At 36.5% G+C, this 13,285-nt stretch overlaps 1 protein-coding gene across 1 annotated transcript in view; it reads right to left on the bottom strand.

The window, feature by feature from the left end:
- LOC140322527 (dual oxidase 1-like) overlaps positions 1-12,694 on the bottom strand; it is a 49,399-nt gene extending 36,705 nt beyond the window's left edge. The window contains exons 1-6 of the mRNA XM_072399084.1: positions 12,670-12,694; positions 8,548-8,631; positions 8,150-8,314; positions 4,785-4,972; positions 4,412-4,613; positions 382-548 (exon numbers count right to left, since the gene is read on the bottom strand). Coding sequence (XP_072255185.1) covers positions 382-548; positions 4,412-4,613; positions 4,785-4,972; positions 8,150-8,314; positions 8,548-8,631; positions 12,670-12,694 — 831 coding nt within the window. The remainder of the gene's footprint in view (positions 1-381; positions 549-4,411; positions 4,614-4,784; positions 4,973-8,149; positions 8,315-8,547; positions 8,632-12,669) is intronic.
- Between the last annotated feature and the right edge of the window lie 591 nt (positions 12,695-13,285).

The following is a 13,285-nucleotide window of genomic DNA, read 5'->3' as shown; positions in this document are numbered from 1 at the left end:
AAAAAGTGTCCTTTGGGGGAAAAGGGATTCTTTATCCTGGTATGTTAACTTTGTGAATTGAATCTTAATTTTCTGATGCTTTTATAAAGTAGGCACTGCATGGGAGGAAATGTGAGTCAATTGAAAAGGTTGTCAATAAAATAGATTCAATATTTAGACAGCTTTTATATAAAGTCAGCAAAGGATCCAAAGATAAAAGATTTTACAGGTCTTATATTAGCAAAAGTTCAGACTTTTTTCCATATGCTGTCTATTGCGGTATTACAACCCCTCTCAAAGCTAATCCTCATTTATGAAAAGATCTCGCCACCTTCTGCAAGTTTCTTCTTCTCCTTTTCTTTTTTTCTTTTAGGTTGAACACAATCTTTAAACTTTCTTTACCTGGTATGAGGCGATTACCCATTTCCTGGCATGATGAAATAAGTCTTCATCTGACCAATCCGGATGTATTTTGGCGAATTCATCAGCTAGGTAGTTATGAAATCGAAACCAGATTATGCTTACAGCTTGAAGGAAAGGATTTTCATTAGCCCTGGCATTACCAAAACCTGAAAAAAAATCAGTATTATAGCATGTTTTGTTTTCTTGTACGTGACATACATTTGTACTTTGTAAAAACATATTTTTAAAGTTGTATTTTGATTGCACACCTAAGCTTCTTAAAATGCTTGTTTCCTGGCCATTATGCTAATCCAGTGGCCTCAGAACAATCTAAGTTGCTAGAGCTAATAGAGTAGAGAATGTTCACGTTACAATAATAATGCTTTTTTAGTTCAGTAAATAAGGTGAAGCTGAATTTGAATACCTAATCATGAGCAAAAGAAAAGTTAAATACGAATTTTTGAAATATTGAATTGAATTGTTTATGTAAGTACAGCTTCATTTAAATCACCACTTTAACACACTCACATGTATACAGATAAGAAGTTCATTCAGACTTTTTTCTACTGCATGCTTGTTCCAGGAAAGTAATCTAACAATATAAGAGTATTTATTTATGCACAACTAACACCATTTTTTAATTACAGCCTTTTGACATATTTTTAAAAGTGGCGATCAGCTGAAAAGATTGTTGCTTTTAGAAGATCATAAATTCACTGTTGATAGATGGTGATACCCATCTTATAGTTTATCTTTTGCCACTTTTGCAACACTTTAAAAGTGGACAATGCCATAGGCAACAATGGGGTTTAGTAGTATTTTAAACGTCTAATCAGCAGTTTTGCTATGATCTCTATCAAAGATGCAATGTAAGCATATGGCCACTGATCATGACAATGGATTTCCAAATTAGGTAAATTATGGAATAAAAATCATTCAGTGGTCATGACTGTGAAATATAAAGTGGTGATCAGTAAAAAAGGCAAAGAAAGAAGTGCTAATTTGGCTATACAAACTAAACAATATTACATTGCTTCCCAGTGGACTTTGCCTTCCAAAATATGGAGTCATGAAGCTTTATATAACACCTTAATAAGCAGTCAGAAAAGCTGCTAATTTTGTTCCTATGTACTCAGGAAAGTGTTACCTATGGAAATTGTATTTCTGACTGTAGTGGAGTCTAACCTAATTACGTATGTTATGACATTTTTATCATTATCATTACTATTTTTTTAAAAATACATTGGGAAAGACAAAGAACCTTTGTCTATTTTCATCTTTAGTTAATGCCCCCACATTATGGAGAATTACTTTGATTTACCTCTTTGGTCCTACCCATAATTATGAATTATTATTAAGACTCAAACAGTATTAAGGAACAAAGTAGCCCAAGTACCTATAAATTGACATGTACAAGGATGGCATGTAAGAGACAATAAACAACAATAAACGCCATGTTTAATTAGATTTTTTATCAATGTAGGTCATTCAGGAATGCCAGTACTGGTTTAACCCTATTCTATTTATATTATGTAAATCTGGTTTAAGAATCTATTAAATTGTTTATTATGTAGTACATATGTAAATCACATTAAATATAAACCAGCGCAAACCAGGAGGGAACTGCAGGGAGAATATCATGTAAAGACATACTTTAACAAAGCTTGGCTTCTAGGTCATATTTGCTTCTCACTATGACCTCCTGACAGCAGTAATTAGTTTAGCCCTAGGTAGGGATATAAATCAGGGCATTCTTTACATAATCCCTGCTATTTTAGGAAATAAAAGAAAGTCAGTACTTTGCACCCCACTTCAGTAACACCAATTACTACGATCCATGGTCAATGGTCTCATCCTGCTGATTTCTCTCAATTTCTGCACTGCACTATAAAGGGTCCTTTTTATTCTCTCTTACCAAGCACAGCCCTGACATTAATACCTGAGAAGGTTCTGGGGAAAAGATGTCTGAGTAGACAATGTAACATACATACTCATCCCATTTCTGAGCTGCTCACCATCATTACACTATATGGTCATTTAGCTTGTTCAGAAACTATTTAAGCACTACTGCCATGGCAAAGAGTCCACTGCACCATCTCCTCTGGTGATCACTCCACATTCCCAATATGTTTTAATTGTAAAATTGCACATTATAATAAATTATTTTTATAATCGGTTACTGAATATGGATTGTAGACTTTAGGAACTTAAGACGAGAAGAAAGATTTGCTTGCCATTGTTGTCCACAACACAGGTAATTATTGCTTAGATCAAAAACTCAACTACCAAATACTATATACAATATTCCAAATAACATGCAGTTGGTAAATTGACCTTAGACTGTATTAATAGACATATGACTATGGTAGGGACATTAGATTGTGAGCCCTTCTGACGGACAGCTATGGCTTTGGACTGTGTAAAGCGCCATGTAATATGTTGGTGCTATATTATTACTGTGTAATAATAATAATAATAAAAATAATATTATACGAGGGTGTGCTGAGTTTCTGGCTTTGCCCCATTCCAGATGAAATAGGAAAATGAGTGTGGGGGCATATGACAGCCTAATATCTTAGTATGTAAGGTCTTTGTGATTCTTAAAACTATTTTTTCTTTTTGTAAGAAGCTGAGATGGCAGAGGCACAAGCAAGTTTAACGTTGTTGGAGTTACGAGCTGTCATGAAGTTTTTGTTTCTCCAGGGAAAGTCAGCAAAGGACATTCACACTGGGATGTCACAAACACTGGGGGAGAAGTATCCTTCCTACAGCACTGTCAAAACCTGAATATCTTGATTCAAGACTGGGCATTTCACTGTTGAAAATAAGCAGTGGGGGCCCCCGAACCCCAACTGACCCGGCAACCTGCGATGCTGTCCATGAGCTCATTATTGAGGACCGGTGAATATCCACAAAAAAGATAGCCCAGATACTTGACATCTCACGGGAGCGTGTTGGGTTTGTTATCACCACTATCCTAGACATGCGCAAGCTTTCAGCGAAGTGGGTGCCGAAATGTTTGAACAGTGATCAGAAGAAGGAACAAGTTGAAACATCCAAAGCTGTTTTAGCCCATTTTGAAGCTGCACAGGACTTTTTGGCTAGGTTAGTTACTGAGGATGGAACCTGGCTCCACATCTATGATCCTGAAACCAAGAAACAGTCAAAGGAATGGCGCCATAGCAGGTCCCCGCGGCCAAAGAAGTTCCAAACCCAGAAATTGGCCAAAAAAACCATGGCGTCCGTTTTCTGGGACAAAGACGGTATTCTGTTGGTGGACTACCTACCTCAGGGCTCTAGTATCAGCGTACAGTATTATGCTAACCTCCTGGACCAGCTGAAGGAGGCGATTAAAACGAAATGTCATGGAAAGTTGACCAAAGGCATCCTTTTTTTGCAGGACAATGCACCTGCGCACACGTCCAACGTTGCGGCTGCCAAATTGAACTCCCTGGGTTTCCAATTGGTCCACCATCCCCCCTATTCACCTGACCTGGCCCCTTCGGACTATTATCTGTTCCCAAACTTGATGAAACACCTGAAGAGGCAAGGTTTTGAGGACATTTCTGACGTCAAAGATGCTGCTGAGAGCTGGTTTGCAGCCCAACCAAAGGACTTTTATTTGAACGGTCTAGAAAAGCTGCAGCTGCAACTGTACCAAGTGCATCAGTCTCAGGGGGAATGTTGAATAAATGTGTTATTTCATAACGCTGGCTCCCCTTTTTCTGGGCAAAGCCAGGAACTTCTCAGCACCCCCTTGTCAAAAGTTATGGGTGTCAGAATCAAGCTGGGTCCACTACAGTTCCAGCATAGGACATAAGAAATTACCCCTAGTAAAAGCTTGTCAGATGTCACTACCAGGACAATGCAAGACAGCCAGGCATCTAACATATCTTTAAAGGATAGTTAGCATAGACAATGTACATAATTAGGCAGCAAAGCCAGCATACTTCATCATTAGTTAAGAAAGTTTGGAATTTCCGAGCTAAACGTTTAGAATGAATAGGACAGGTACTACTTAGTAAATTACCATAAAATATTCCAGATCCTTTACTTTCTTCAGAATAGTGAGCTGGTCTCCACATATTAAGCATGTCATCTGCTTCTCTTGGAAACAAGGGATCTGATCCAGATGCCAGTCTTCCACCAGAGAAACTTCTCAAAGCATCACACCAGGAATGAGAGTGACCATATATAGAGCTACCATCAATCCATGCAGTTACTGAATTCATCTGAGGAAAAACACACATGGTTTAACAAGGCCATTATGGTACAAATACTTACTACAAAAAAGGTTAAAAAAGTAAAAATGTATTATTATCATTAAGGTATTTTGCACTTAGAAAGTAAGAAGGAAAGTTACATGCTACAGTGATAAACATCTGGTCCAGGCCCTCTTTTACCTGATATCTTGGATTATTTGGACTGATTCCACTCTCCTTACACCATTTACTTCTCCTGAAGGGAAGAACTACTTTTCCAGTGTTTTCTGGATCAAAAATGTCATCTCCAGCTGGTATTTTAATGTTTAAAAATTCAATCGGACATCCTAAGTCTTCAATCCTAAATATCTCAGACATCACATGATAACCTGTTAAACAGATGTTTTATAAATATATCATTAGGTGTATGGGACTACACTGTCCCAATTGTGAAACAACAACAGCAGTGTTCCATCAAAGGTTTACATAAAAGATGTCATAATTATAAGTGATGCTGCCAATTTCAAGCATTACATGGGGTTGGTACATGTCATACACATATAACAATAATTGTTAATGCATAATGTATTACTTCATATCACTCTGATCTTAAAATACAATGCAGTGGTGTGTTAATTTATTACATGAAAGTGTATTTCTTGTTTATTGATTTAATAAATAATTTTCCAATAATAGTATTAACATATCACATGACAGCTTAGCACCCATGAAAAGGAGTTGTTGCAACATAGCACCATATGTCTAATGAAGGTTTGTACAGCATTTGGTATATAACCACTGATGTAGATTTTTTGCCAACAGTACTATCCAACAAAGAATCTGTTTAAAGCTATAGGCTTGCAACGGTGAAGAAGATAGGTATTTTTTAAGATTCTTGTTGCAGACATTATATACAGTTTATTTCCATCATCAACAATGTGCTTCAGCATCCACAATCCTAAGTATAGATATTTTAAGTAAACTTTAAGGTATCAAAAATAGTTGATTAAAATACAGAAGACAGAAACAGAGGTAAAACCAAGATTGTAAGAAAAAGGAATAGGATAGTAAGGAATAGGCCTTGACCAAGATAGTCATGTAGGTGAAGGTAGAAGAGAGGAAAGAAGATGCAAGGAACTTTTTTGCACTTATAAATAAAAAAAGAATATAATTTCTATCAAAATCTATCATTTGGTTTCGGTTTGATTTTTATAAGAAAAAAATTGGTATTTTTTTCCAAACTGTATTCCCAACTGCTGATTGTTTTTGACATGTATGAATGTCAGACATATGTTTTCTCTGAAGCTAATATATATCTAAATGCATTCAGCTTCATTGCCCCTGAGCCAACATGAAGCCTTAGAGAATGAGGATCAGAAGAAATATTGTGCTAGACCAGAGTGCACAGGTAAGCTAAATTTTGCAAAGTTTATTTTAAATAATTTAAAGATGAACTTAGAGGTACCCTCAAACCATCCTTGTACTCCCTCTGTGTATTGTCCTTTAGGAAGAGTGTTAATTACTTGGACTATGAAGCCAGGAGAAAGAGTCCACAGCCTCTGCTGGTATCTTAGACCAGTAACCAATCAAAGGCAGAGAGAGGGTAGTTGCAGGGAAGGCTAGGGCTTTTACTGTATGATCAGCACAGTCACCCTCCTTTTCTCTAGTGTCATACATGGTTCTCATACCCTACAGCTTTGCATTATAGTGTGCAGACAACCATTTGTTGAACCCATTTACTAAAATCAGATCCCTCCTTCTATACGGTGCTAGTCTACCTAAACAGTATTTCACTAACCTTTAATATTAGTTTTCTTTTGTCACTACTATAATATAATAATATAGTAAATACCAAACCTCAGCTCCTTATGTCTGTGTTTGGTCAGGCACATTGTTAGCACAGGAGGTACAACATTGTAGTATCATGACTAACTTCGTGACAGCAGTAAACTTCAATATGGACAGGGGATTTTGCAGGCCACAGTTATGCCTTTCACACTATATGAGCAATGGACTGAATATGCACACTGATCACCCATGGAAATACTCACACTAAACTAACAGGAAAAAATAAAAAGCTTAAGATGAAGGACAGGAAGAGTAGTGGATGGGAGTGGGATGAATGATACTTGTAATCCACCACACAAGTAATGAGGTGAGCTTAAGATACCTGTTGCAGCTTCTAATGGTTGTTTTGTGGAAGTGACAGTATACAGGAAAACAGGACTAAACACTAGGACAAGGTATGGTAAGATGGAGTTTAACTTTAGTCTACAAAACCCACAGGTCCTGAGAGATTGTGGAATTCTGATCATGTAGCACTACAAAGTTTCCATTTAGTAAGACCCTTATCCATTACATTTTCTGTGGCAGAGAAGATTTATCTGAGTCTCCAAGAAAAGCCTTTCTCTTAATAAAGTGTGATTTTGTTCCAGTATTTGCTGGTTTAAAGTACAATAAATGTGTGTTAATTATCCTTTTGAGCATGATACTGATTACAATTCATGGCATTTATTCTCTGCCTCCACATGCTCTAAAGACATTAAAAGATAGTTTTGAAGTTACATCATTGTTTTTTCATATGGAAACTCAAAACACGCCCTAAAACATTTAATGTATGTTGGTTAACAGAAATGCAAAGAAAATCGTGTTGAGGATACACCTTAAACAAACAATTGGTGATGCTGTGCTTATGCAGCATTATTACATCATCTTAATGTTCCCACACACTCCATGCATATTAAAATGTTATGATAAGGAAATATCATTGTAGCACACACTAGTGAAATGTATTACATTTAGGAGTAATAAACTTATAATAATGGGGGATATAATGCAGAAGATACACTTTCATCAGTGAAGCTGGGTGATCTATACATATTTATATTATATATATATTTATTTTCAATTAGTAAGCATGGTGATAGAAAGAGAGCTTCTGCTCCGTTATTCTCCAATCAGTAGGCGTGTTCTTTAATTAGTCTCTGCAGTGGGGTCAGGACCCGATTGCACAGTCTGGATTGCCTTTGGCAGGTAAATAGTTCCCACATATATGGTACATGTATATTTAGCTGTTGAGTCTAGAATTAAAGTACACTTGTACCTAGACAATGGAGGTTCACATATTTACATTTAAATGTAGCTAAATCCAGACTGAATGTCAACGAGGACCTAATTAGCGTCCTAACAGATACACATGACAAATTCCTGTGTGAGAACTCTGGATTACCCTTAGTCAACCAGATCTTTGCAGGTCCATAGCTGTTTGAACAGGCTGCAGGACCCATGGTTGTTATTTTACTACAAGCATTAGGCATTGTTTGGGCACATATTCCTCTCTATTCTTTCCTTTTCTTATTACTTACTTCCTCCATACTATGGGCACTAACTTATTAATTTGTTTTTATCCGGCAATATGTTTTAGGTTAACATGCCACCACTTAGTTGGATTGGTCGAAGGCTCACCAATTCTCCTTATGTTACAAAGCCACATGAAAGCTACATTATTACTACTTTGGCAAGCAAAACAAATACAATTGTTATGTCATTAAGCTTTGTATCTCTACCAAAGAACACCCCCAGCACTGTCCGGTTCCGCTGAGAGGGTTGACCAGAGTCTCCTTTCATAGCCACATTGCTGAGTTTTCTTGGGTTAGGTAGATGTGGTTCTTGCATAGCTTGATAAACTCCATCAGAATAGGCAGGTGGCATAAGGCGCATCAGTCTAGAACCTAAACAGGAAATGTCAAAATAAATAGATCATAACCAATAACTACAACACACTAAGAAAATATTCTATTCATGTTATAATATAGTATGTCCAAGGAATATGACAATACCAAACACAGTGGAAATTTTATACCTAGGTATGTAAAAACTGGATGTCATGTAATAAAACAATGTTATTAAATAAAAACAATTTTACTTGAGTTTCATCCATTTGGTAATCTAAACATGACTTTACCTGCAGTACATCGCCTATGTTGAATAAGATTATTATACCAGCCATCGAAGCGCTGAATTTCCCAATTAATGTTATTCTGTGCATCTAGTTAACAAAAAAGTAATAAGGCAGTATATAAGTATATAATAAAATCAGACATGTAATCTATTTATAGCCATATAGCAGGTAAGTTTGTTTTTTTTTTTTGTAGAAGACGCGTTGCCTGTTCCTCCTACAATAAAGAGCTCACAATTTTTTCCTAATTAGGGTTAGTTCCATTTTAGTACACAGGAACAGATTTAAATTATTGTGCAGTAAATGATTAGTGAATGTGCCCTGAATCCTCATAAATAGTACAGAACATAGAAGATTCTAAATGTCCACATAATCTTATTGTCTGTACTTAGAAATTGTATTTGTCTTTCTTTAAATGGAAACAATAAAAGTGCATCTCCACCCAAAAATGTAAGTCTATTCGAACCACTTTGTTCCCTAATAGTATAGAGAAGCTAGAGAAGTTTTTCCTACTTCTTGTTACAGTGATAATACTTTCTCTGGGATGCAGGAAAATTTAAGTCACTATAAAAAAAAGCAATTGTTAGAACATTTTAAATACCTCCATAAAAAACTTACGCGAGAAGCTCCACAGGGCTATGTGAATAAGTGATGCATACAAAACTCCACATTTTGAATTCATTTTTCAGTGAGGTAACCTGAAAACAAATGACAAATAATATAATATATTTTTAAACTAAAAATTACTCCACAAATTCAGTGGGGCTTGGTATGGTCAGTCTTAGTTCCAAACAAAACATTTAATGCATTTATTACATTTTTACATAAATGTTGGCCTTTAACTTGTCATAACAGAAATACAAACCATAACATTTCTCATCTACATCTGAAAAATTGTCTAATTGTTTATGTTCAGCTTTATTATTTTTATAATTTAGACCTGAAGCAAACAAACAGCAAACTAAAGCCAGTGACTCAGTAATTTGTTCTCCTAGTGCTTTGCAATTTGGTATGCTAATTAAAAAATTGCAGGTCGCAGTTTATTGTCCAACAGTTTATTGTCCACAGTTTATTGTTTAAACAGCTTCATACCTTTTGGGTGTAGGTTGATCTGGATAGAGCTTTTAGTAGGACTTGCTGCTTGTGTTACTGATGCTTGCCTTGGTTGGTGGTAAGAAAATGCAGTTTGTAATCAATATGGTTGACACAGTAGAAAAAAACAGAAATCAATTTTCTTTTTTTTATATTTCCTATGATATATATTTTACTACGCTATATCACAGTATATTTAGAGTAGATATGATGCAAAAAAATAATGTATTTTTTTATCTAAACCACAATATCCACTTACTATGTCTACTATTACCTGTAGCTTCAAGAATGTAAACTGATGGACATCTTGAAAAGCCTATTATTATTAGACATTATGTATATAGTCCCAACATATTACTCAGGACTATACATTAAATAAGGGTTGCAAATGAGAAACATATTCAAACAATGAAACAGGAGGAGAGAACCCTGCTCACAAGAGCTTACAATCTAAGAGGAAGTGGAAGTAGCACACTATAGGAGGGGGGTATGAATTAGCGGATGAGCAGTGAGGGTTTAGGAGACAGAAGAAGGGGGTAGTGTAAGGAACTTACCCGTCCTGCAAGCCCGCGGTGTTCCTGGGGATCCCAGCCACAGAGGGAGACGCCGCTGTAGCAGGCAGCATGGCCGAGGCTGATGCTCTGCTCGGAGCTTGTCTCTCTCTGCAGGCGGAGGGATCTGTCCTGGCCAAACTACTGTTCAGCCGGGCGGCATCCCTTCGGACGTGGTTACTGAAACTCCTGCTCTCAGCACTCCTTTGCATGTGCAAAGTAGTGCACGTCCTAGGGGTGCTGTGGGAAGAGGTGCGCGTGCTACCATGCATCCCTCTTGTACCCCCCGAGGGCGTGGCACTCAGCTGCCTCACCGCGGGGTGGGACATAGTTAGTTTGAATTCCCTGCGGCCATTCTGCCTGCTGCCTGGTCTGACCCCGGATTGTTCTTGACCTGTCTTTGCCTTACCCTCTTGTACTTCGCTTGTTTGGACTTAACCCTTGTTGTGCTTTATGACATTGAATAAAGCCTGATTGAAGGATATCTGGAGTTGGTCGTGGTTTGTGTGCCCAGGCGCAATACAGGTAGCCTACATTTTGTAATTAATTGACTAATTCAACAAAGCTTGTGAATATTGAATAATTTGTGCCACTAACACCACAATTCACATTGCAATGCTACACTGCATTACATTGGCAGGCCCTACCATCATTCCCAACATTCCTTCCAACCCATAAACCTTCAAGTGATCTACAGTAGCCAGCCAGCAGTGGTGAAGTAAATGGACTCTTCAAAGTTAAAGACTTGTTTTCATTGTGTATTTTAATAAACTACTGCACAAGAAATCACTCCTAAGAGGAAGTGGGCTCTGCTATTACGAGAGAGGATCAGCTGCTACTGTCAATTTTTATTACTGGAAGTTTAATTTTACATTGGAGTTGATTTACTAAAGTATTCTAGGCTGTTCACTTAACAAAGTGAATTATCATTTTGCAGTGAAATTTTTTTTAACTTAGCTTTGAGGAAAGCCCTACTGTCTTCAACAAAAAGCATGTTTTTTCATTTATTTGCACATGATTCATTGCAAAGTAAATTATCACCACATTCACTAAGCTAAATGAATTATTCCTTTGCTGAGTAAAACTTTGTTTTTCTAAATCAACTCCATTATTACCATCTATATTGTATTAATTCAGAAGTCAAAGACGTGTCCAACGCCTTTCTGTTTTAGGTATACAAGTAGTCCTGCAACTATATAAATAGTTATAAAGGAATAATCAAGAAAAATAATAAAATATATTCTAATTTGATTTCTTGAATGCATAGGTGAATAAAAGAATGAGGTTTTATTACAGCAAATGTAAATGAAATATCATTATTCAAGTTAGCTATAATTTAAATGCCATTAGTGTCCTATTTCCAATAAGTTTTGCAAAACACCAATATTATAAATAAGCAAATTAATGGTGTCTATTTATACATTTAGGCCCTAAATAAATAACTAACTAGCACTGTATTTTTTACTAAATTATACTATAAGAATTTGTTGTAAACCATCTGCATATATAGTAATGTCATGTAATGCATTAATGTAATCCCAGTCATTACTGATGCATCATAGTTTATAATGAGCACATTCAATTTCTAAGTCTGACACTCCCAAAGTTAAAAAGGTGTGTACACTAACAGGTTTTCAGGAAACAATTACAAGTGGTAACAGCCTAATATGTATCTACTATAAAAGTCATACAAACTTCCTTGTAAACAAATTTAAATCTCTGGATACTGTGAGGTAGCAAGGAAACAGACAATAATTATATTTTATTTACATATATATTATTATTTATTAACATATATTTGTAGTAAAGATCTATACTTGTCTGCAATCTACTCAGTGGCTCCTAAACATTTTTGTCATATCTAAAAATTCTATTTGATGCTCATTAGGAAAATAGCAATTTCTTGCATGCAAAGTAGCTTTACTTCTTATCCTTAAATTCACTTGTGCATTTGCTGTTACTGTTATCTTGAAGATCTTTTTTTAAACATTAATTATTTTTTATTATTCTCATTAATAAAATAATTATTAATAAATTAAAAAAACATTTAACATTTAAATCACATAACATTGAATTGCTAAGCTTTTTACTGTGCTCCCAGGTGCCATTCCACTGCCTCGGGAACAATATCAATCACGCATAACAACCCCAACCTTAACACCCATTAACCTAATTCACCATGTTTGGAGACCCCATACCATAGATGGCTCCCCACACTCCATCACTTTAACAACCCAGCTACACCACACTCTGTCTCCCGAGGACCTCACACCGCCCAACGCCTACCCGTCACCCAACCGACCCGACCACCTCAGGGCGGGCAGGTGGGAATCTTCTCTCCTTCCAACTCAAAAAATTCTGGCCTAACCCCTCTTTTCCCGTTGCTTAAGGCCTTCTACTTTACCCACCCATTGTTTTCTTTCTTGAACTACCTATCCTACTACTTTCCCCCAACCAGACCATCCCCCCTTCTTCCTCACCTTACCTTTTGACCTTCCCCTTTCAGTCATGCTGGCCCATGCCTAGCTCCTTTCTTGACAGCTTTTGGGCCTAACTAGAAAACTTGGTAACATTAAATTCTGGAGTAGCTGAACATTTGCTGATCTTGACAAGGTCATCTAACAGCTAAACAAGGACACAAAAGCCTATAACTGTCATAAACCAAGGATAGTATTGCTATAAACAAAACTCCAATTGTTTGCCTTATGAATGATAAAACACTATTTCCCCCCATGGCATTGTTCCCAAGTGTGGCTCGGTGTGAAATTTCTTTACAGAAGGCTCTTTACACGAGCCCGCGGCGTCCTCCAGCGACACCAGCCCAGCATATAGTTCCACAGTGTCTTTATTTACTAGTATTATGGTTATACTAATACTTCTTCTAGTCATCGCCGCAAAGCCATATTTAGGTAGGGAATTGATTGGTTACATCTCTTAATAAAAAAATGTACTGAAGGGCCATACTAGCTTATTTTTACAACTTTTGAAACTATATCATTTTACATATCCTTAAAGGCTGCATTGGCAGAAAATGCCAGGCAAGAATTATCCAAAATTTGAGTTTTGTGCTAGCAACAATTTTTTTAATGTTTCTTTCAAAC

Source organism: Pyxicephalus adspersus, chromosome 2 (genome assembly GCF_032062135.1).
Source record: "Pyxicephalus adspersus chromosome 2, UCB_Pads_2.0, whole genome shotgun sequence".
NCBI classification, from domain to species: Eukaryota; Metazoa; Chordata; class Amphibia; order Anura; family Pyxicephalidae; genus Pyxicephalus; species Pyxicephalus adspersus.
This window is presented reverse-complemented; position numbering and strand designations above follow the sequence as displayed.